The sequence below is a fragment of the Acartia tonsa genome, chromosome 15, assembly GCF_053477335.1.
Source record: "Acartia tonsa isolate MP-2025a chromosome 15, ASM5347733v1, whole genome shotgun sequence".
Lineage (NCBI taxonomy): Eukaryota > Metazoa > Arthropoda > Copepoda > Calanoida > Acartiidae > Acartia > Acartia tonsa.
In genome coordinates this window covers 17,454,757-17,480,960 of record NC_137274.1, presented here as the reverse complement: position 1 = coordinate 17,480,960, position 26,204 = coordinate 17,454,757, and the positions used below count along the sequence as shown (strand labels likewise).

At 32.9% G+C, this 26,204-nt stretch overlaps 2 protein-coding genes across 2 annotated transcripts; both read left to right on the top strand.

The window, feature by feature from the left end:
* The first annotated feature begins 50 nt into the window (after positions 1 to 50).
* On the top strand, positions 51 to 10,388 carry LOC145306960 (uncharacterized). The gene is made up of 9 exons (XM_080149301.1): positions 51 to 128; positions 3,474 to 3,542; positions 4,586 to 4,667; positions 5,856 to 5,917; positions 6,681 to 6,751; positions 7,992 to 8,038; positions 8,290 to 8,326; positions 9,018 to 9,066; positions 10,310 to 10,388. Exons 1-9 carry the CDS (start codon positions 76 to 78, stop codon positions 10,386 to 10,388), a joined length of 549 nt encoding a protein of 182 aa, XP_080005427.1. The 5' UTR covers positions 51 to 75.
* An 828-nt stretch (positions 10,389 to 11,216) lies between these two features.
* LOC145307155 (uncharacterized) lies at positions 11,217 to 24,955 on the top strand. The gene is made up of 13 exons (XM_080149509.1): positions 11,217 to 11,334; positions 14,099 to 14,177; positions 15,421 to 15,474; positions 16,173 to 16,240; positions 16,865 to 16,914; positions 17,400 to 17,424; positions 18,242 to 18,294; positions 18,956 to 19,041; positions 19,350 to 19,425; positions 20,358 to 20,481; positions 22,892 to 22,946; positions 23,739 to 23,783; positions 24,553 to 24,955. The coding sequence occupies exons 1-13, from the start codon at positions 11,321 to 11,323 to the stop codon at positions 24,580 to 24,582; spliced, it is 759 nt and encodes a 252-aa protein (XP_080005635.1). The 5' UTR covers positions 11,217 to 11,320; the 3' UTR covers positions 24,583 to 24,955.
* The last annotated feature ends 1,249 nt before the right edge of the window (positions 24,956 to 26,204 follow it).

Below are 26,204 nucleotides of genomic sequence, written 5' to 3'. Positions count from 1 at the left end.
ATGGGTAAGAATACTATTTTACTAATATAAAATTCCTTATCTTTTCAGTTATTGGTAAATAGTTATTCATTTAAAATGTTACAAATAACTGTTTTTATAATTTTTATACTCGCCGCGGATTTTACAAGGTTTGTTAATTATTACTTGGATGTTGCACCAGATTTTTATGTACTCTAATAAAGTAATGATTGCAGCTGGCTATAATAATGATACCAATAATACCCCATCCCCTTCTACTTGATGAGCGAACTGACCAATAAATGAGGTCCATATTAGCAAGCTAAATTGATGACAAATTTTCCCCTGTCAATATATCCATGTATATCCTATATCCATTGGTTTGTGGACAATTTTTACAATTTGTTTTCACTGGATTAAAACCGGTTTTAAGTCATACTGAAAAAAAATATTGTATTATAGTAGACATTAATCGCATCATATTATACACAGCCCTCCGCAGATATTAAAATAAAAAATCATAGGATTAAAACAAATTTTTTGGGCAACAAGGGACCGAAAGTCCGGGCTAACAAAACTAGTATCAATTTTAGAATTTTAATATCTGTGGAAAATTTGCTGTAATACGGTGCTATTCATGATTTTTCAGCATGGCTGAGAACCGGTTCTATTCCAGCGGATATCACTCGGTTTCGCAGCCATACTGAAAAAATACTTAACTTTCTCGAGAAGATAGTTTTGGTGCATTTTAATAGCAAAGCTGCTCAATCATTTGAAATGTCCGTCCAACTGTAGCTAGAAAATTTTTTTCTTGGCGGCTATTTGAGGTAGAATGGATGCTGTGAGTATTGGTGCAAAAAATATGACGTAACAAAAAAAATTAGCCAATGAGAGTCCACTACCATTGCCGCCATTGGTCAATAACGGCCTCTCATTGGCTAATTTTTTTTGTTACGTCATATTTTTTGAACCAATACTCACAGCATCCATTTAAGATTACAAATAACATGGATGACAACATCCATAAAAGCGAAGCTCTGAAACGGTTTTACAAACAAACATTAACACTTGTAGAGTGTCAAAACTCATTAATCAGTAGGTATATAAAAGTATAAAAATCAAAAAAAAAGGTAAGTAAATTTGTCAAACACTGCTGAAATACAGGATAATGTTTAAGGATATACTTACATTTTGAGGACTTGATTATAGAAATACCTCGCTTATAACAATGTACTTTGTTGTCCTAGAAATCAGTATTCTCAAAATCAGTTCAATAAGATATTTATATCATATAAAGATTTGTTGTTAAAAAAGTTAAAAAACGACATTTTTATAATGAACGTACGGACATTCTGGTAATTATTATAGATTTGCTACGCTTTCTAAATTGTACCTAACTACTACAGGAATCACTATGCAAAGTTTGAATCGATAGAACAACTCTAACATGCCTAAATTAACGAAAAGAGCTATCCGTTCCGGACGGACGGACGGACCCATTCTAATTATAGAAAAGCTTTGCTTTTAATAATTTTATTAGATTTCTGTCTGTGCAGATTTTAAAATATTTAACTAGATCTTTACATACTAATGAATACTGTCATCCTTGTTTTTATTTTTTACTACAGTGCTGTAACTGTAATTAAAGGGAGCCTGTAAGAAAAACAAGAAGCAGCTGATAGTGCCTAATAGAAAATGATGTCATACAAAATAAATGACCAATGATAGGCCTGTACACAGTGCAATTGACTGATTTTAAAATTTATACTGGCCTATCATTTGTCATTTGTATTGTATTTTTGTCATTTTTTTTAGGCAGCTTCGAAATACAAAACTTAGGTGTATTTCTTGCAGGCTTCCTTTAATTCTATAAAAAATATTTCTTAATATCAGCCATTAGTTGTTTTTTTTTTGGTGGTGGAGGGGTCAAAGTAAGCTAAAATCAAGGTCCCTAAATGTTATAGCCGTAGCAATCTTATAAAATATCTAATCCTTATAATAAAGTAACATGATGTGTGTTTGTCTGTCTATTTGTCTGTCTGTTTGTCTGTATGTTTGTCTGTCTGTTTGTCTGTCTGTTTGTCTGTCTGTTTGTCTGTCTGTTTTTCTGTCTGTTTTTCTGTCTGTTTTTCTGTCTGTTTTTCTGTCTGTTTGTCTGTCTGTTTGTTTGTACCTAATGATCTCGCGCTAACCACTGAACCGATCGGGTTCTCCTTAACAGGGTAGTTTCTCATAGGTCCTGGGAAGCTTTATAACTATTTTGAGGGAGGGTACCCAAGAGAAATCTCAAAAAAAATCTTACGCAGAGATTTCAACACAATACAGATATGTATCATAGGGACTTCAACCAAAAAAAAACCAAATATTTAAAGTGCCACTAGAGGCCTCTAGGGGCGTAGCCGTTAGTATCAAATAAAGTAGAAGCTTTTTATAGTGACTATAAAAAAATGACATAATACAATACCAATGACCAATGATAGGCCAGTATACATTTTTATTGATCAATGGTAGGCCAGTATGACGTCATATAATTTATAGCCCCTATAAAAGGTTTTAGTAAAACATCTAATTATGAAAAATAGATGGATAAAAATTTTAGTTTTTCTAAAATCCTATTATATAAAGTAGTAAGCGTTTTTTGTCTGTCCTTAAGCTTATTATAGGTCCTGGGATGGTTTAAACTATTTTTGGGGAGGGTGTCCTCACCCCCCCCAAAAAAAATATTTTTTACTCTGTTGAAACTCAAATTTAAAATGGGATGAAGTCAACTTTTCCCTATCCTACCTTAAGTGCCCCTGGAGGCTTCTAGGGGGCGTAGCCGCTAGTTTTTTTTATATAAGGGGAAAAATTTGGGTCATAAAAATTATCAATAGTAAGCCAAATCATCAGCTAATAAATACGAAATTAATTCGAAAAAAAATGATGAAGCATATACGATATTTCAGCTGTCTAAAATATTATGTTAGATTTATTTCACTTGTTGGCTATACCTTATTCCTGTCCAATCCTATACAATTTTCTAGTTTAGTTTTCCTTAGATTATGTAAGAAAAAGGAAATCTTAACTTTTAGGATCGTCCAAGACCAGGGAGGGTGGGGACATTGAGCTGTTTACTACACAAGTCCCCAAAGTTTTATAATTACCATTCTTTTCATTGGATTAACAACTTTGAAGACTTTTGATGAATTTTATTGGTTGGTTCATAAAGTTAACGTTTTTAACCTCTAATTTTAATCTAGAGAAAAGGGTAATTTTGTGTAAACTCAATGGGTGATGCACATAAATTTATTGGCCATGGTCTTATCCCTTTATATCCCTGGGAATTGATATTATTAATTTTTCTCGTATTCATTTGAATCCGGTGGATAGGAACCGGTTCTCATCCATACGAAAAAACTATGTCTAGCATCGTATTATAAACCTTCGGCACCACGGGGCTAAAAAACTGGTTTTAATCAGAAAGCGGTTTATAATACGATGAAAGAAATAACTATTATTCTTCTTATTACTTCTAGGGGTTGGGGTGAGATTACTGTTAATCCTGAAAAAACTCTGGCCAAACTAGAAGAAAGTGTTCACTTGAGGCAGGATTAACAACTTCTTAATCAAAAACCTATAACTGCGACCATAGCTCAACACATAGCAAATCCGCTCGTCGTAAGGAAGGTTCGAATCTCGGTCCAACACCGCCTCAAAACTAAAGACGTTAAAAATGGTTCCTACTGCTGCTAAGTAAGATGCGCAACATAAATAGTAAAACAGGCGCAGCTCATTACCATGCACAGTTAGGAGTTCTCAGACAAAGGTTGTTCAATCAAAGGTTTGGTTGTCTGATGGGTGTTGATACCCTAGGCGATATGTTCAAAGGTGATGCGGAGAGGACTTGTACCCGGAGCATCACAACACCCCTAGAGTCAATAGTCAATAATCAAAAACCTGAAATCATAACTCAACAATGGGTGTAGCCATGAGCATGTTCCATAATTTTGAATAATGGTGCAGTATGATCATTATATTTTATTTATTTACACCACAACCGTGGCTCAACACGTAGCACATCAGCTTGTTGTCAGGAAGTTGATAGGGTCAAATCTCAGTTAAAGACACTAAAAATTATACCTACTGCTGCATAATCTGGCACGTGACACTAATATTCAAGGTGCGGGGAATGCCTTGGTCCATAAACAAGCGCGACTCATTACCATGCACAGTTAGGACATCCAAACTGATATCAAAATATTGGTTGTCTGTTCTAACTATTACTAACTTAATATCCAGATGTGTTGTCTTATCCCTTTATAACCGGGTCTAAAGGGATAAGACAATGGCCAATAAATTGATTTATATCCCCAATGATGATACACAGAATTACCCCTTCTGTACATGAAAATTAGTGGTTGAAACATTTGAACACTGAATAAGCCAACCAATCAAACTTCACTCAAGTCCTCAAAGTTGTTAAGCTATCAAATAAGAAAACATTATTATAAAACTTTGGGGACTAGTGTAATAAACAGCACATTGTCCCGATAAAATGCAATACTGCAATTGATTGGCTCTTAAACTTCTCTGCCCCTTTCTTAAATTAAAGGAAACAATAGTTGTCAACCCTGTTACCTGTGAACAGCTGTGAATCAGCTGATAAGTTTACCACGTGCTCTTGGTATCAGACCAATGGAGAGGAGTCATGTGACAATATTCCGCCTCAGGTAATAATTATTTAAGGCACATAGTAATAAAGGGTAATGTACTTTTTTGGGGTTGAGTCTAGACCACCTTGAATCATCCTAGAGATATTGAAAATGGAGACATCCAGACAAAGTTTTCTGACATATGTATATTAACTTCAAGAGGGAGATTTGAAAACTGCATCAAATTTTAAGGATTTTTTATAAAATTGGTTTTTTGTATAATTCTTTATCTAAAAGCGGAAATACAATTTAAGTTAATTAATTTTGACATCTGTGATAGGTGAATTGATAACTATCTGCGCTCTGATAGGAAAGCTTAAATGTCGTGCATCATTCACCCAATTAGAGCTCAGGTAGTTTCTAATTCACCTATCCTATTGGTCAAAATAAATTAACTTAAATTGTATTTCCGCTTTTAAATAAAGAATTTTACAAAAACCGAATTTTATAAAAAAAAAATCCTTAAAATTTGATGCAGATTTCAAATCTCCCCTTAACATTAAAATTCCTTCCAACTTATATATCCTAGTGTCTATATATGTTTGTGTAACAAAGGATCTCGCTAACCATTGAACCAATATGGTTCTCCTAAACAGGTTAGCTTCTCAATTGATCTGGGAAGGTTTCTAACTATTTTGAGAGGGTAACACCATCATCCCAAGGGAATCAACCCTATATAAAAATTACTGCTAGTACCTTTATCACATAGATTAAAAACTAATTACGCTTCAATAATATTTTAAATGCAGTTGATCTATATTGAAAAATAATCTTATTAAATATCAACATGAAATTTAAACAAGTTTATTTCCCTATCCAAAGACTGGAGGATTTGATCCCCCTTTGATGAATGAGAATTATGAATTACAATTCAATTGTTATAGAATACGTGGATACTAAAAGATGTACTTGTATACCATGATGAAATGTTTTCCTAACTGGCTAATACAAAGATACCTCTTAACTGTCCCTTTTGACTATATCCCCTTCCCTCCCCTGACCATGGACTAACCTATTGACTGTATCTAAGGACTATATTAGCAACAAAAATTGACCATAAAAGTTCCCCTGTCACAATATTCTATTAGTAATATAAAAAAAGCGTGTGTAAAAAAGTTTACAGGGGTAATTTTGTGTGCAATAATTGGGGATGTAGATTAATTCATTGGTCAGTGTCCTATCCCTTTAGATCCCTGCTTTTTTTAGGCTATGTCTCAATGTGGTGGACGAAGCAACCCCCACCTGTTCTATAACTCTACTGAAACAAGGTTTGTACATTTCAAACTAGGTAGCTGTCTATAGTGCACTAGCAAAATTGGGATATATGTCACGGCTTTCGGCCTACCTATTCTATTGACATCAGGAAATATCCCATCTCTTTTCTAGGGTGTTTCTTTCACTTTGCCTCTGATATTACGTTAATAGGCCAAAAGCTGTGACATCTATCCCCATTTTCCTGTGCCCTAAACACAGCTACTCAGACTAGATTAGATTTTTTTTCTTGAGTGTTATACATGCATAAAAAGAACAACAATGATAAATTTTAAATTTTATTGGTATGTTTATTCATATGAAAATTCTCGTAATGACAATTTCCAAAAGTAGGAAGTATGCAGTAATGTGTATTCACACATTGTTTTCATACAGGCCATATAACTGTACTGAAGCAAAGTTTGTACATTTATAAGGGGGGGGGGGAGGAATAGTACCCCCATATGAATGAAGCTTAACAAGGATGACAACATCCACAAAAGCAAAGCTCTAAAATAATAGAACAAATGAACATGAACACTTGTAAAGTGTCAAAACTTAATTAACATTAATTTGTTAGTCTAAACATTATTGTACATAAATTCACTGCATAATTGTGTAAATACAGGATGAAGTTAAAGGACATATTCAGGGCTAACAAAACTGGTTTAAATCTCATAAGTGTACATCCTTATATCCTTGGAAAGATATTTAAAATACGAGGTGCTAAATAACTATTATGGGTTTAATTTTGTTACAAAAGCAACTTCTCTGTTTAAGCTGTGGTTTGACAATAACTGGTGTACATGCTCAACACAACGGCAACTGGACCTGCAGGCTCACTAATCAAGGAAAATATCAAATAATCTTATTTTTAACAGGCACAGCTTTTCTATGATTAGGGTTGGTCCGTCCGTCCGAAACAGTTAGCTCATTTGGATCAACTGCAGTTCACAGTAAAATATTGCTGGTAGATTTTTGGAAATATTAGTTACCAGCAATATTCTACCGTGAACTGCAGTAGATCCGCACTTTTTGTTAATTAGATCAGGTTAGAATTGTCCTATCAATTTCAAACTTTGCATGATGATTCCTATAACAGGTAGGAACAACTTGGAAAGGACAGCAACTCTATAATTGTTACCAGAAGTCCATTTAAAACATGCAGATTTTTTACTTTTTTGACAACATTATCCTGTTCTTCTGATTTTTGGAATACTGATTCCTATTACAACAAGGTTTAATGTTATAGGCAAAGCTTCTGTAAATTATGTCCTAAAAATGTTAGTATGTCCTTAAACAGTATAATTATTAAAGCAGTTTTGCAGCAAACTTAGTTACAATTTTGTTAAGACTTATGCATTAATAATCTGCCTATTCAGTTCTGACACTCTACAAGTGTTAATGTTTGCTTGTCCTTTCATACCAGAGCTTTGCTTTTATGGATGTTGTCATCCTTGTTTTTATGTTGAATTGTGTCAACTGTTATTTTTCGTCAAGTATACATTTATGTCAGTTGTCACATTATGTCAGATATCATTTTATGGCCAGAAATGAGGTATAACAAACAAATAAAATAAATCTAAAATATTATTTGGGGGTCAATGGAGAAAGTGTCAATTTTAAGATGTGTTGCCCTCCAACAACAGCTTTCATGTTTCATGATTTTTATAGAATTAATTGTATTGTTGGTATAAGCTGCCAGTATACCTTTATATCAAAAAGCCACTATCAAATAAATACTAAAAAATCTCACTAACTGCTGAACTGATATGATTCTCCTTTACAAGGTAGCTTCTGGTAAGGTTTATAACCAATTTTAACTTTTTGGAGGGAGAGGGATTTTTTTACTTTTTCTTTTTAAAACCAATATTAAAAAGGGATGGAGGTCAAATTCAACCCCCCCCCCCCCCTCCCAACTTAAAGTACTACTAGAGGCATAGTTGCCTTTCAGCTGTCGTTAAGGGTCAACACATCATAGAATTGACAACGACATCTACATTTCCCCACAAATATATTTTTTTAGATTTACCTTATACTTATATACAGTATGCTAGCTTAAGATATTTTGATAATAAAAAAAAATATCAGATTCCGAGGAGTTGGAGTCCCAAGCTGAGCTCATTGTCTTCTCACAGGTGAAGTACTACAACAAAGACGACAAGAAATAAGAAAACAAGGATGACAACATCCATAAAAGCGAAGCTCTGGAATGGTAGGACAAATGAAGAATACAAATATATGAGGCTAAGTAAAATTACAATATAAATAAAAGCATCTCATTAATCAAACACGTCCTAGAGCAAAATTCTGTATTCACGCAATTTTGCAACAAATTTACCTATAATTTTGTTTAGACTTATATATAAATATATTTTGCTTATTATAGGGAAATTTTGAATGCACTACCTATGGGACTGTCACAGGAATGTATAAATTAATAATAGAGATACCCTTGAGCCATACTGTCCAAATCAGCCAATAGGAGAATACTAAAGGTACATTCAAGACATGTCATTGGATGAAACATTTTACAGATCTTGGTACAGGCATATTTTTTTTTATTTTGTTCGCATTAAGAGTCAGCTATAAATTGTGGCATATCTTAGAATAAAAGTTTTTCTATAAGTATAATGTGAAGCACATAACAAAATATATAAGTTATATATAGTTGAATTTCTTTGAATAAAGTTAGCTTTCAAAGAATTTATCACAAATAATTTCTTTTTAAAAAAATACAATCAAAAGTTGAGGGTTCATTTATTCCCCCCATCCCCCTTTATTCAAGTGACAAAAGCCCTCTAGGGGCGTAGCAGCTAATAGATATCATCAAGGAGGGAGTGGATATTGAGCTGTTCATTCAACTAGTCCCCGATGTCCTATAATAACATTTTCTTATTCGTTGCTTTAACAACTTTGGGAACTTTTATTAAATTTTGATTTCCTGGTTTATTTAGTTTATTGAGTATCCAAATATTTCAAACACTAATTGTACTCTTTAGAAGAGGTAATTTTGTGTATCATCATTGGGGATATACACTTATTTATTGGCCATTGTCTTATCCCTTTAGATTCCTGAGATATTTAAGTTTACATTTGTACATGTTACTGGTACAGTTAAAGTTGGAGAGACAATTGTTGTGGACTGTTTTGCTGATCATGCTAGGAAATCATTTCATTCATTGATTTATAAAAAAATTAAGTTCTTTAGACTTTTAGCCAATATAGAAATATTTTGTTATTTCAGTACTGCTAAAAATTTGCATAATATTTTTATTTATGAAAGTTACAAAATGGTAAAATGTGTAAAATTATATTGTTTTAATTCTATTGTTAATTTATAACATTCTTTTGCTGCTTTGATAGAGTGAGAACCTGTTGTGCAATAAGAATTTTTGATTTATTGATAAAAGAAGCTCTTAAAAGGTTAAATTTTCATATTCGGCATCTTGAGGCTGAAAAAAACTGGTTTTAATCTTATAATTGTACATTTTTAAATCTGCAGAAAGCTGTTTATAATACTATGCGAGAAATAGCTATTCCTATATAGATCTGTCATAGATCTTAATAAAATAAAAAAAATATAAATTTGAAGTTTGTCTGTAATAAAAGTTGTCGCAAATATAGGTATTAAAAGAATGAAATTATAGTGTATTCCATTAGAGAGGGACAATGAGCTGTTTATTACACTAGTCCCCAGTCTTATAATAACGTTTTCTTGTTTGTAAGTTTAACAACTTTGGGGACTTTAGTGAGTTTTAATTAGTTGTTTTAATAAGTTGAGTGTTCAACCGTTTCAACCACTAATGTAATCAATAGACTTGTAAATGTTTAAAATTGGTAGTTTGTCTGTAATAAAAGTTGTTGTTAAAATATGACACATTACAAACTTTCCCGATTTTGTATTACTTTTGAGGAACATGATTCCAGTTACGTCATATTTTTCTTTCCCGAAAAAGGGAAGGGGGAAAGAAAAAAAGGGAAGGGCGGAAGAAAAAAGAGATGGGAGAAAAGGGGGTTTTCCCCATCTCTTTTGAAGAGATTTTCTTCCCCCATTCCCTTTTTCGGGAAAGAAAAATATGACGTAACTGGAATCATGTTCCTCAAAAGTAATACAAAATCGGGAAAGTTTGTAATGTGTCTTAAAATATAGGTATTAAATGCAGAGATAGAGGGGACAATGAGCTGTTTATTACACTAGTCCCCAAAGTCTCATAATAACGTTTTCTTGTTCATAAGCTTAACAACTTTTAAATTTTGATTTGTTGTTTTATTTAATTGAGTGTTCAAACGTTTCAACCACTAATTTTAATCTAGTGTATCATCAATAAGGATGTGCATCAATTTCTTGACCATTGTCTTAACCTTTAGACCCCTTTATTAAATGAATAAAATGATTGTGTATCCAGACCTGCGGGTGATATTATCTGGAAGATTGGAGATACCCAAGAAACTAGGAATATTATCATAATAAACTTATTACCTTAGATGGTACATTTTTGGGAGGGAAGGGACATTGGTTTGTAAATTACACTGGTACCCAAAGTTTTATAAATAAATTATCTTCTTCGTTGGCTCAAAAAATATATCTATTGATTATTGATAAGTTTTTCCAAAAATTAGTGTCAAAACTTTTCAACCAATAATTATTTTCTATAAAAGGAATATTTTGGGGTATAATACCTTTCGTAACATCGCACCTTATAGGGCGATTCTTCTTATTTTTCACAGTAGCTATTTCTAACCCCTGCGGGGGGCTCTAACCCTGCGGTGCCAATTACCTAACCCTGTGGGGCAATCACCTAACCCAATAAACCTTACCTAACCTAAAATAACCTATAAAAAGCCATTTTAAAAATACGACGAATCGCCCCTTATGGGGCGATGTTACAAAAGGGACTATTCCCATATTTTGTTTATTATCATTGTGCAATGAAAATTTTAAATAAAAAATAAATATATTTCCTTTATTCCAAGCCAAGTACACATTCTGACCAAAATTGTGGTCGAATTGTCCCTGGATTATGTTCCTATTGGTCTAATTAATTGTTTGGGCATCTACACTTTCTATATCTATTGTAGAAACTTAAAAATGACAAATGATATTCATGTGCCAACCACCTTGGGTATTAACACCCCATCAGACAACCAACACTTTGATTTTATAACTTTTGTCCGGATGTTCTAATGGAGCAATAAGGTTTTCTTCTTAACAAGTTTGGAGACTTTTAATTTAATTTTGATTGGTTGGCTCATTAAGTTCAGTGTTCAAACGTTTCAAGCAATAACTTTAGAGGGGGTAATCATCATTGGGGGTGAACATCAATTTATAGGCCATTGTCTTATCCCTTTAGATCCCTGATTGCTTATTATGATGGATTAGTCAGAGAAAAGAAGAATCCTCACATAAAGTGACCCCTATGGAAAATGACATGTAAGTATTCTTATTAGCAGCAACGCCCCTAGAGGCCTCTACAGCCAAAAAACGCCAAAAATAAAAATAGCCGCAATGCGGAGATTTTTGCAATTAGCTAATAACATAACTAACACCATCCAGCAGTAAAAATAATATTTTGGTAAACAGCTGTCTTCAACATAAATTGAAAAGAAACAATTTTACGTGTCCCTATAGGCCTCTAGGGGCATAGCCGCTAGTTTTGTATACTTTAAGTATTTTGGTCGCTTGATAATCCTAGTTTCCCGTTTCAAAGTTTTATTGAGGAAGGGGGAGTTGAATTTCATAACCCAATTTTTATTAGATTTAGTTTTTGTTGGGGGGTAATTTTCTTCTAGGGGCAATTCCTTTTGGGAGGGTGGTGTTATCCTCCTCCAAAATAGTTATAAACCTTCCCAGAACCTTTTAAAAGCTACCCTGTAAAGGAGAACCCGATCGGTTCAGCAGTTAGCGAGATCCTTTGGCACAGACAAATAGACATCCTGTTACTTTATAATTTTGTTTTGTCTGTCTGTTCATCTTTCTGTCAGTCAGTAACTCTATGGAAGAAATTTAATTTAATTTAAATAGGCAGCTGATTTTTTTTGTGAAAATTCCCTGTTCCAATGGGCATTTAAATTTTTGGGTATAGTCCCTTTCGTGACAAAACCTCTTAAGGGGCGTTTTGTCGTATTTTCACAGTAACTTTTCCAATAATTTTAGCCCCTGCGAGGGGCTCTAACCCTAACCTAACTTAACCTACCCAAACCTAAAATAACCCATCAAAAGCTTCGGTGAAAATACGACTAAACGCCCTTTGAGAGGCGTTGCAACGATAGGTCTGTCAGACATAAAACAAAAAATAATAATAATCATTTACAATCACACATGAAAGGTTTCGTGATTTTTTCCTTTAGATTTATTCTTGGTTTGTAATTACTTAATTATTTTCTCGGCTGCTAATGAAAATAGATGGCTGAAATTATTTACTAAGTATATTTGCGATTACTTTTATTTAATGAAATCTTCCAATTTTTAACATGTACAAAACGGCCTGCTTAATTGCTTCAAGATCCATGTCAGATCTATATAGGAAATAAATGTCTATAAACGAGCTCAAGTTTTCCAAGGAATATATGATTAAAACTCATAGTGCTCCAATAATCCATAATAAACTCTCATTGCCCAGAACGATAAGACCCATTATTTTACTTTATTAAAAATAAATTCATTTTTTTCATTTCATGTTGCTATTTACCTTATATTGATGTATTTAATTTCTAATCATAAAAAAGAAAATTTAAATTTATAATATGATAAATTTAAGAAAACTATGTTTTAAAAGAATTCGATTGTGGCGACATTTTGTGTGTTCAAATATTAAACTAAAATTGTAATCATCATCATTAACCCTTTGGTGATGGTAATGTAAAGAAAAAATATAATTTAAAAAAATCTTTTAAAAATCATTTAAATTATTAAATATTTACTTTCTTTTAGAGGAAAATAGATTTATTGAGAAATAGATATGCATATAGAAAACTAGCCAATAGGGAGATAATTATATCGAGCCAACTCTAGTAGATAGATATATATGTATTACACATATTCACATATTTGGTAATTTCATTAAAAGGTTTGGCCGTTGCAAAGGCTGAAAATACTAGTTTAGGACAAACATATTTCAGGTTTCTAGCTACATAAAATTTTAATCAGATAATTATATTGAATATATAAATATACTAGAGTTGGCTCGATATAATTATCTCCCTATTGGCTAGTTTTCTATATGCATATCTATTTCTCAATAAATCTATTTTCCTCACCCGGCATTACTATCTAAAAGAAAGTAAATATTTAATAATTTAAATGATTTTATAAATATTTTTTAAATTATATTTTTTTCTTTACATTACCATCACCAAAGGGTTAATAATGATGATTACAATTTTAGTTTAATATTTGAACACACAAAATGTCGCCACAATCGAATTCTTTTAAAACAGAGTTTTCTTAAATTTATTATATTATAAGTTAAAATTTTCTTTTTTATTATTAGAAATTAAATACATCAATATAAGGTAAATAGCAACATGAAATTAAAAAATGGAATTTATTTTTAATAAAGTAAAATAATGGGTCTTATCGTTCTGGGCAATGAGAGTTTATTATGGATTATTGGGGCACTATGAGTTTTAAACAAATATTCCTTGGAAAATTTGAGCTCGTTTATAGACATTTATTTCCTATATAGATCTAACATGGATCTTGAAGCAATTAGGCAGGCCGTTTTGTACATGTTAAAAATTGGAAGATTTCATTTAATAAAAGTTATCGCAAATATACTTAGTAAATAACATATAAATAAGTTTAAACAGAATAAATAAATAGATAGTAAGTGACTAGCGGCTTCGCCCCTAGCCTCTAGGGGCTTTGCCCCAAGAGGTTATTTAAAAAACAGTGGTTGGTTTGACCACCAAAGTTTGATTGCCTGCCTAAAAAAATCGGAGGGTATATTTTTTTTTTTGGGGGGGGGGGGGCGGGGAGAGAGGTTTGGGGGTGTCACAGGACCAGTAGGTATATGGTCTGAAGAGTAGAGCCCATTCGGTTCAGCGGTTACCGAGACCTTAAGCTTTAGACGGACACACTGACAGACAGAAAGACGGGCAGGTGGACAGACAGACGGACAGACAGACAGATGGACAGACAGACGTACAGACAGACAGACATCATTTTACTTTGTATTATAGATAATCATTGTTAGGTGGAGGTTGGATGAGAGATTGGAAGAGGCTGCTAGGATTGAAGAGGATGGACAAACCATTTGGGCAATTTATGAACAGGTTTCATTCAGGGATCTAAAGGGATAAGACAATGGCCGATAAATTTATGTACATCCCTAATAATCTCACACAAAATTACCCCTTCTTTATCACAAAAATAGTAATTGAAACGTTTGAACACTGAACTTATCAAACCAACCAATCAAAATTCACTGATGTCCCCAAAGTTGTCAAGCCAGCGAATAAGAAAATGTTATTATAAAACTTTGGGGACTATTGTAATAAACAGCCCATTGTCCCCTCTCTCTCTTGGTCTCATTAGATTTAAGCAGGGAGGGAGGGGAAATTTGGCTGTTTATTACACTAGTCATCCTCAAAGTTTTATATTAACGTTTACTTATTCGTTAGCTCCACAACATTGGGGACTTTTGTTGAATTTTGATTGGTTGATTCATTAAGTTGAGTGTCTCAAAGTTTTAACCCCTTATCGTAATTTGCACAAGGGGAATTTTGTGTATCATCATTGGGGATGAACATCAATTTACCGTTCATTGTCCTATCCCTTTGAATTCCTGGTTTAATTATATTTAATCATGGAGGGAGAAGACATTGGCCTAGAAATGTTAAGAATGTTTTTTATTTCTTGGTATATTTAGTTCAATCCTCTTTAAGTGTCTAAATTTTTCAACCAATAATTTTGATCCCAAGATAGTATAATCAAGGCATCTCTATAATCAACTTCTTAAAGAGTACTTAAGCAGTTTTGCAACAAATTTAATTACAATTTTGTTTAGACTCACACATATATTCTGCTTATTCATTTTTGACAGGCTACAAGTGTTTATTCTGACATAATCCGTACATACATATATCCATACGCATATTCTGAAGAATTAGAAACTTTTGTCCGATTCAAACAATCTTGTTCTTAGCTCTCAAAAGACCTCTAAAAGTTGGTCAATCCTAAAATAAAATGGTGTTTTTTTTAGTCATTTCTAAGGCTAGGAACGAGATATTTTGAAATAAAAGTTCCTGATTCTACTTCTCAAGGCCTTTTCTGGAAGCACCATGAAGCCATAGTTATGAATAAATAAATATGTAGCTCAATACATTTTTGAATTCAATTAGCTATACAATTGTATGTGTGGTAGCCATTGGTTTTTAGACTTAAGATAAATTTTAAATAATCCAGAGGTGTAATATACTTTAAAAAATCATGTGCAAGTTTCCGCTTTGGTCTCCAAAAAATTTCCAAAATCGACCAACCCTACTGTACCTTAATTAATCCTTACATTCTTTTTAGAGAGATCTGTATGGAAATGTAATTTATACAAAAGCTGAAACTTTGGATCTTAAGGTTCAGGATTCAATCATTTTTTTATTTTCTCTCTGGTTTTTAGTAGTTCAGCTGCTCTATAATTAAGGTATGTCTATCTGTCCTATTCTTAATCCGTCCATTTGTATTTTTTTTTATAAAAGCTGATATTTCAAGTACTGTGTTTGAGTATTTTGCACTTTGTACGATTAAAAAGTATTTGAAATATCAGAGATAGACCCTAGGTTGTGTGAAGTTATTTGTAAGGCATACCAAGACACTTCTATAGACACCTTAACATCGGGTCTAGCTCATACCTAGCTCATATGAGGTCAAATCTTAATTTCTTCCTTGTTTTGTAAAAGCTTCTTCTTCTTTACATGATCCAAAAATATTTCTATTTTTACACATTTTCTAGTATGGCTTTGAAACTGATTGGTGAATTAGCCATACTAAAAAATCATGTCTAGCATCAAATTACAGACAATTTTCCACAAATATTAAAATAAAAACCATACAATTAATTTTATAATCAAAAGTAGAATATGTACAAAAATACAGTGAGGAGAGAAAGTCGCTCAAAAAAAATTCTGACGTCATAAAAATGAGGGATGAGGAGAGGAGGAGTGGTGAAAGAAAACCCCTACAAAAGAGATAGATAATCCCTCATTTTTATGATGCACATGCTGATTTTTTGAGCAACTTTCTCTCCTCACAAAAAATGGATTGAAAAATTGTAGGTTAATCATCTGAACATTTATCAAAAGACTATTATCCAATCTAAAGAAGGACAAACTGTTAATATAAGGTAATTATTATTAATCCTTAGATAATACTTGCATGATACTTACGTAATTTTTATATGATCCTTAGTTTACCCTTACTTAATCCCCATAAAATCTATACTTAATCTTTAGGTAATTCTTACATAATCCTTAATTTATCCTTACATACACATTAATTAATCCCCATAAAATCATTACCTTAATCCTAAGATAATCCTTACATTATCCTTAGATACCTAATCCTTGATTACATAATGCAAAAAAATACTTATTTATTACTTCTAAAATTCTCATGTAATCATTACTTGATTCTTACATATTCCTTATGTAATCCTTACTTACTCCTTACATAGTCGCTACATAATCCTTATTTGATCCTAAAACAATCCTTGACAATCCTTTCAAAATCCTAAGAATTTATCCTTACATAATCCATTCATAATCCTTATATACTCCCTATAAGAATCTTACATAATCCTCATATTATCTTTACATAATCTTTACAAAATACTTACAAAATCCTTTGCAATCCTTAATTAATCCTTACATAATCCTTACTTATTCCTTACATAAAATAATGAAAACTAGTGCAGAATGCCATTGAATTTACTATGCTCCTAGCAGACCAAACTTACTCATTATTTTAGTGTTGAGATACAGAGCAGTTCTGAGCCAGATGTTATTTGGATGATCCAGGAAATATATGTTTCATTTATTCGTGAGCCTTGAAAATCATACCTAACTATTTCAGGAATTATCCTAAAAAGTTTGAAGTTGATAAGACAATTCTAACATGCGTAATTTCAACAATTATAGCTATCCCATACAGACATATGTATCTAAATTATAGAAAAGCTCCTTTTTTTTGTAAAGGCAGAGTTATGCTTGTACTTTAATTTAAAAATGGTGTTTTTTTTCAATAAATAAGTATTGTTTACTTTAACCAACTTGCCCTTGACTGAATTAATAATGTAAGCTCTTCATTAAATGTAAATACATTTAATAATTTTTTTTGTGACTATAAGTCTATACTATTCTTTGCAATATTTACATGTTATTACCATTTTTTATCTTTTTTATGTTCAGATTTTACTCCAGCTCTGATTAATCACACCAGAATTCTATATCTATACTATTCCTGTTTTATGCCCAAAATTACCATGAAATATATTTTGTGATAGGGAGGACAGAATATTGTGGAACTCAGGTCACAACACAATTATAAACAAAAACAAGGATGACAACTTCCATAAAAGCAAAGTAAGGATTGTGTAAGGATTATGTAAAGATTGTGTACAAATTTTCAAAATTGATTAAATACAGGATACTGTTTAAGGTCATATGTACAGTTTTAGGACTTATTATAGAAATAGTTTGCTTATGTTATTGTACCTTTTGTCCTAGGAATCGTTACTCCTAAAATCAGATACAAAGGATAAAAATATTCTTGGCAAAAAATATTTTGCTAAGAATTTTAAAAATCAGCATGGTTTAAATGGCTAAAGTATAGACTTTCTGGTAACTATAATAGAGTTGTTATGCTTTCTAAATCGTCTAAACAGTCACAAGAATCATCATGCAAAGATTGAAAGCAAAAGGAAAATTCTATTATGTTTAATAATAGCTATCTGTAACTATTTTTACATTACTACAATCTTGTTTTTTTTTGGAGGTTTCTCCAGAGATCTAAAAGGAAAGAACAAGAGCTGACAAATATATGTACATCCCCAATGATGATATGCAAAACTACTTTTTCTGTAGATTATAATTAGTGTTTGAAACATTAGGACACCAAACTTAACCAACCAAACAATTAAAATTTAATAAAGTCCCAAAAGTTGTTAACATAACATATAAGAAAACTATAATAAGACTTTGGGATTATTGTACAAAAACAGCCTAAAGTCCCCTCCCTTCCTGGGTTTCTCAGTCTGTCTGTTCAAGTCAATTAACAAATATGAAATTTTCTCCCATACTATGAGAGATAGAAGTCTGATTTTTGTTTTAATTGTGATGTTATCTAGCCAGGAGAACCAAAGATTTGAGAACTATGTTTGGTATCCTGCTCAATATCAAGGAATTTAAAATCATTAATAATTATTTATTTCATCATATTATAAACAGCCTTCCCCGGATATAAAAACTGGTTTTAATCTTAGGATTGTACATTTTAGTAATTCATAGAAATCTGGATATAATACGATGCTATGACTGAGAACCTGTTCTAATCCACTGGATATTAATCAGTTTCAAAGGAAATGTAGTTCTTAGAATAAATATTAATTGAAGAAATTTAATGATTGTCCATGAAATATAAAAATTGAACTTAAAGATTAGGTATTTGCAACAAAATGTTTCAAGAAAAAAAATAATACAAAGAATTTTATCTAATTTTAATTGACATACATTTTTATGTTTTTTCTTTTATAGATCCTTTTTTAGGACAAAATTGAAAATGGGGGTGGGGAGGGTAGTGTTTTCCTTATATCTAACCCATGGTGGATACTTAGCACCAATTATATTCTAACAATACCTGACCTAGACTCTCCACACTCCCCACACCCCCCCCCCTTTATTTTCAATTTATTACAAAAATAAGGTAAGGGGGGTCTTTCAGTGCTTAATGAGGTATTTTTTGCCAAATTTGCAATATTTTTGCACATTAAGAACATAACAGAAAAAAAGGCGACATATCAATTATTGTCTGCTATGATATCAATGATTTTGAACAATCTTAGAAATGAGTAGACCTAGCAAGTATACCTCAATTCTTCAGATTGTGAATGCTACTCAGAGGAATGCTGAAAGCAGTTTCAGTGTGCGGGTAAGCAAATTTAGTAAGCTTGTACCACCAACAAAATTAATTTGAATAAAAAATCACAAAACCCATACATGATTTTTTGTTGTTGGGGGGCAACACATTGTAAAATTGACTATTGTCAAATTGCATTGGCTATTAAAACTTTTTTACTCCTTATTATGTTGCTTAATTCAGTGTGCAGGCATGACATGTAGGTTCAGCCATTTGGCAGCTAGCAGCCATTAAAGATTATAGATATTTTGAGATTACCGATATCAGAAATATTTATTGTGAACTGCACTAGATGCCATTTTTCATTGTATATTATTTAGGTGAAAACTAAAGATGAGTTGATGGGTAAGGAACCAATCAAAGTCAATTTTTCAAGCTTTGGCGTGGATATGTTAGGTAGAGATACCATAGAATTGCACCATAATAATTAGTTCCCCTACCCAAAGTCAATGACAGGCAAGAAATTTTAGATCAATTGTCCCAATCCTATATTAGTATATATCCCTGATAGACACCATAGAATTGCACCTTAGTAATGAGATAGATTATCTTGGACTTTGGGAACTGGGACTTGTGCAACTTTTCTTATTTTGGCTAATTTTAAAGACTTTGGAGACTAGTGCACATAATGCCGCTGAATTTTTTGTGACCGAAGCAAACAAATATTAATGGAAATAGTGAACACATTTACTAGCAGACAACAAATTTCACATAGAACCAAATTATATTTTGGCTTGTTTTAACAATTTTTCTCTCAAAATTATACCATTTCTTTGACATTGGGCTGTTTATTACACTTGTCCCCAAAGTCTAATAATAACGTTTTCTCATTTGTTGGCTTAACAACTTTTGGGACTTTATTGAATTTTGATTGGATGGTTAATTAAGTTTAAATTTTATAAAGATTTCAACTATCTATAATTTAAAGTAGCTTGATGTGTGTCTGTTCGTCCGTCCGTCCGTCTGAAGCTTAATATCTCAGTAACCACTGAACCGATCGGATTATACTCTTCAGGGAATATACCTACTGGTCCTGTGGTGGTTTTAGGCTATTTTATTGGGGGATGGGACACCCCCAACCCCCCCAAAAATAAAAAAATCTCCCCTCCATTTTTTTTTGCAAAAGATTTCCTTGGTCCTTTTTACGAATTTCGCCTAAATTTTTTTTTGATCTCTTCTTGGGGCAAAGCCCTTAGAGGCTAGGGGCGAAGCCGCTAGTTAATTTTAAAAAGGGGTAATTTTGTTTGATGTACAATGTACATATTTGTCTTATCCCTTATCCATTGTGATAAATGAATGGTACAATTCTATAGTAAACTAATAACCAGAACCTGTTGGTAGTAACACAACTCTCATCATCATCATTGTTGTCATTGTCCTCATCATTATTATCCTTGTCACCCTGGGAGTTGTCTGCTATGCTAAGAAAAACAACAAGCTCTGCTTTGCAACGTAAGTTAATTTTTTCATAATTCTGGAAACATTGGCTGGTTATTCGGCCGGATACCGGATATCTGACATTTGAAATCAGCTGGATATCCGTCATTAGCCAAATAAATATCTGGCCAAACCCTAGTAATAATATAATTTCTCGTATTCATTTGAATCCGGTGGATAGGAACCAGTTCTCATCCATACGAAAAAACTATGTCTAGCATTGTATTTATATCCAGCTTTCTACGAATATAAAAATGTACAATCTTATGATTAAAACCAGTTCGGACCCATGGAGCTAATCTTATAATTTTTCATTTTGATATCCATGGAAAGGTGTTTATAATACAATGAAAGATAGACAGAGAGAATGACAGTCTTTTATTTAGTAAGTCAGTTATACAGACAGACAGAGAAAGACAGTCTTTTCTGTAAGTTATTTATTCAGTCAGTTAAAGTTAGTCTGACGGATAGACAGAAAGTCATTATTCAGTAAATCAGTCAAACATTTATTCGGTGAGTAGCTAAAGTCACAAAATCTGTCTGACAGACAAACAGGCAGACAGACAAACAGTCAAACAGACAGAAAGAACAGACAGATAGATATACAAACAGACAGACACACAGACAGACAGACACACAGAAAGACAAACATACAGATAAACAGACAGACAAACAGACAGACAAACAGACAGACAAACAGACAGACAAACAGACAGACAAACAGACAGACAGACAGACAAACAGACAGACAAACAGACAGACAAACAGACAGACAAACAGACAGACAAACAAACAGACAAACAGACAGACAAACAGACAGACAAACAGACAGACAAACAGACAGACAAACAGACAGACAAACAGTCAAACAGACAGATAGATATACAAACAGACAGAAATACAGACAGACAGACACACAGAAAGACAAACATACAGGCAGACAATGAGACAGACAGACATAAAAACATTTTGATATACAGGCAGGCAGACAGATATGTAGACAAACAGACAGACATACAGAAAGACATACATACAGACAGACATATAGACTTAATTTTTAAAAATCTTCATACTGGTTTACTAAGAGTTATGCAGGCCTTGAATATCTTTTTTGCATTTTAGGGGTAGTTCAGATGGAGGGAGGCAGAGTGTAATGAATGAGAGAAGCATAGACAGACAGAAAGACATATAGACATGTTTCATTCTTTTACGGATAGTTTATATTTAAAATTGATCTTATTTTTAATTATTTACTAAGTATATTTGCGATTACTTTTATTTAATGAAATCTTCCAATTTTTAACATTTACAAAACGGCCTGCTTTATTGCATCAAGATCCATGACAGATCTGTATAGGAAATAAACGTCTATAAATGAGTTCGATTCTTCCAATAGTAGGCTGTTTAATACTCATAGTGCTCCAATAATCCATAATAAACTCTCATTGACCAAAGCAATAAGACCTTTATTCTATTTGTTTATGGAATTAATTAAGTTTTTTACTTCATGTTGCTATTTGAATTATTTTGAAGCATTTAATCTTCATTTAATAAACAAAAACTATGCGTTCATAATATAGTAAATTTAAGAAAACTCTGTTTTAAAAGAATTCGATTGTGGCGACACTTCCTTCGTGTTCAAATATTAAAACTAAAATTTTAATCATATTAACCCTTTGGTGATGGTAATGTGAAAAAAAATATAATTTAAAAAATCTTTTTAAAATCAAATATTTATAATAAAGTATTGAATATTGAACTCTTTCTTTTAGATAGTAATGGCGGGGGAGGAAAATTAATTTATTGAGAAATAGATAAATAGATATGTACTTATAGAAAACTAGCCAATAGCGATATAGTTCTATCGAGCCAACTCTAGTTCTTTATATTACCGACGACTTTTACTTAAACATTCTATGAGTGAGCTAAGAGCGACACCTAAACATATGCGAAAAAATTTAGGACAAACAAAATTTAAATTTTTAAATCTTTTTCTCGTATTCATTTGAATCCGGTGGATAGGAACCGGTTCTCATGAATACGAAAAAACTATGTCTAGCATCGTATTATATCCAGTTTTCTACGAATATAGAAATGTACAATCATAAGATTAAAACCAGTTTTTTTAGCCGGTGCCTCCGGCACCTCGGGGCTAGAAAACTAGTTTTAATCTTATAATTGTACATTCTATATCCGCGGAAAGCCGTTTATAATACGATACGAGAAATAACTATTCTTGTATTCATTCGAATCCGGTGGATAGGAACACGTTCTCATCCATTAGACAAAACTATGTCTAGCATCGTATTATATCCAGCTATCTACGAATATAAAAATGTACAATCATTCTATATCCGCGGAAAGCTGTTTATAATGCGATGCGAGAAATAACTAATTCATCTCTTGATTTTTTTTTTAATTTTAGGGGTAGTTCAGATGGAGGAAGACAGAATGGTGTGAACGAGGCTGAGCCCCTGCAGGCAAAGATGGAGTTATAGCATGGAGATCTAAAGGGATAAGACAATAGCCAATAAATTCATGTACATACCCAATGCTGATAAACAAAATTACCCCTTCTGTTGATTAAATTTGTGGTTAAAACACTCAACTTTATGAATCAACCAATCAAAATTTACTGAAGTCACCAAAGATGTTGAGCCAACGAATAAGAAAACGTTATTATAAAACTTTGGGGACTAGTGTAATAAACAGTCTATTGTCCCATCTCTCTGGTGGAATAACCTTCACTCGCTATTTATGTGTTAACCCACGACCTTGGCTTAACACGTAGCGCATCCGCTCGTCGTTGAGGAGGTATTAGTTTTAAATCTCGGGCCGACACCGCGTAATAAGTATATCTGTTAAAAATAGTTCTTACTGCTGTTATGTCAGGTGTTCGACATAAATAGTTAGAGTAGGGGAAATGCCTTGGCCCACAAACAGATGAAACTCATTACCCTACAAATTGCACAGTTAGGACTAACTGTCTGTTTGTTTGTTTGTACCAAAGGATATCGCTAAAGATGAACCGATATGGTTCTCCTTTACAGCGTTAAAAAGATATATATCTCTTTTATGGGAGGGTACCACCACCCTCCCAATAAAAATCGCCCCTAGAGAAAAAATCCCCCTCCCCCCAAAAAATTTTTTTGTAACTTTTTCTCTTAAATCAATAATAAAATGTCAACAAAATTCCATAAGTGCCCCTAGAGGCTTCTAGGGGGCGTAGTCGCTAGTATCAATAAAGAAAACAACATCTTTGTATGAACCAGGATCAGAGTAAAGATATCCTGAAACCTGGAGCTACTATTCAAGGAAAGTTCATTAAAGTCAGGGATCTGAAGGGATAAGACAATGGACGATTAATTGACGTACTTACTTAATGATATCGGAGCGTATTATGGACAGCTTTCCGCGGAAATTGAAATGAAGGCCCTGGCTAACAAAACCGATATGAATTTTATGATTTTTATTTTATTATTCGTGGAACATTGTCTAATACTTCAGTATGGCTGAGAACCAGGTCAAATCCAGCGGATATTAATCGGTTTCAAAGCCATACTCGATAAATATTTACACACTTTAATTCTTAGCAAGAGACTTTATATTAGATACAACCTTATTATAAAGTAATAGGATCTGTGTGTGTGTGATCACTGGACCTCTATATGGTTCTCCTTTACAGGGTAGCTTCTCATAGGTCCTAGGAAGGTTAATAATTTTTGGGGAGGGTATTATCATAGAAAAAATTACCCACCCCCCTAAAAAGAAGACCCCCTATTTGTTTTAAAAAAATCTAAAATAGAAAAATAAATTGTCGAATTTAACCCCCCCCCCCTCAAGTACACCCGAGATGCCTCTAGGAGCATGGCTGTTAGTATTACATACATGACCGACAGACCGACGGACCAAGAAAGTTGCAAGATGCTTTTTATCTTCACTAAATAATAGCAACCTATCTCAAAAAGGGACAGAGAAAATAATCATTTTTATCCCCCCCCCCCCACAGCGTTGCAGACTGACAGACAGACAGAATGACGGACAGACAGACAGAGAAAGTGAATTATGAACTTTAATAACTCAGGAGGTCACCATACAGCCACTTCAAGACCTTAGTTGTGCAGAAGGGGGGTGTCAACCCCCGCCCCCCCCCCCCCCCTCCAACTATAAAATTGAAATTATGAAGGCCTGACTTCAAACTACATTTCACCATAGCTGTCTATAGTGTCCTAGCAAAATGGGGATAGATGTCACTGCTTTTGGCCTACCTAACATCAGGAAATACCCTATACCCCATCTCTTTTGTAGGGCATTTCTTTCCCCCTTTCCTTTCTCTTCCCTTTCTACTATGACGTCAATAGAATAGGTAGGCCAAAAACTGTGACATCTATCCCCATTTTCCTAGGGCTCCTGCTTCCATTTTTATTTCTTCCATTAATTATATTTGTTATGAAAAATCTTCTAAATAAATTATAATAAATCCGTTAATTTTTATTATTGATGAAGTTATTTTTTTTTTAATTTTAAAAAGCGTTTAGATTAAACAATTTTCGACAATTCAAACTTTTAAAAGAGAAGAGCTTATCTTAAAGACTTTGTTTGTTTTTTTTACACTAGTCCCCAAAGTTTCATAATAACGTTTTCTTAGTCGTTGGCTTAACTTTGGTAAATTTTAATTCGAAGGTTTGTTATGTTAAGTGATCATACGTTTCATATACTAATCTTAATCTACAGAAGTGGTAATTTTGTGTATCATCATTGGGGATGTACATCAATCTACTGGCCATTGTCTAATACTTTTAGATCACAGATGTGTGTGTGTGTGTTATTTTGTGGGCTTGTGGTGTGTATCTGTCTATTTGTGTTTCGTGTGTGTGTGTGTGTGTACGTATGTATGTATGTGTGTGTATGTATGTGTGCACCAGTGTCCTGGATAGGAAACAGGTTTTTTTTTACATACGTCTCACAAGACCTATGTAGCCATGACCGGGAGACAATGACGGTTCAGTACATGACTTTCGTTAAATCACAGCTGATCATTTTTGTGGATTTTTTTGGAAATTACTTTTATACCCAAATTTTCATAGTTTTCCTCAAAAAAATCTCAATTTTCTCACATTTGCAGCTTAGTTAGCCTAAATTTACGCAAAAAAGTATAGTAAATACAGCTGAACCTAAGGACTGTGTTATCATCAATAACAAAATCTTTAAGAATCAATTGAATAATCTAAGATTTGTATTCTAGAAATTAAATCAGAGTTATTTAAAGTCAATATTTGAATTGATGTCTAAACAGCTTTTGTAATTATCTTTAAAAAATATTTCATGTTCCTGTTGCATGCCTCATGACATATTATATTATTAAAACATAGTTTCAGGCTGTGAAAAGACCTCCCTCTGAGGTTCCGCTAATGAAGTTAATACAAACATGCTTCAGAAATAGCAGTGATTCTGTTCCATGTTTTCCTTGAAATATTAACAAGTTATCCTGGTCAACATTGGTTCCTGGCTGATTTGATGTCTCAACATCAAATAATATCTGCTTGGGATATAACAGATGTTCATAACCAAAGTTGCCATGTTCAAAGTCCTATAATACCATATATACAAGGCTACAGTTGAATATACAACCAGTCCCTGGTTCAAAAGAGCTTGCAGAAGGTTAATATAGCTGGTCTTGATTGAGTCTCTGCCCTTTGTACACACTGGTTTTCTTGACTACTGATTAAATGTCATAA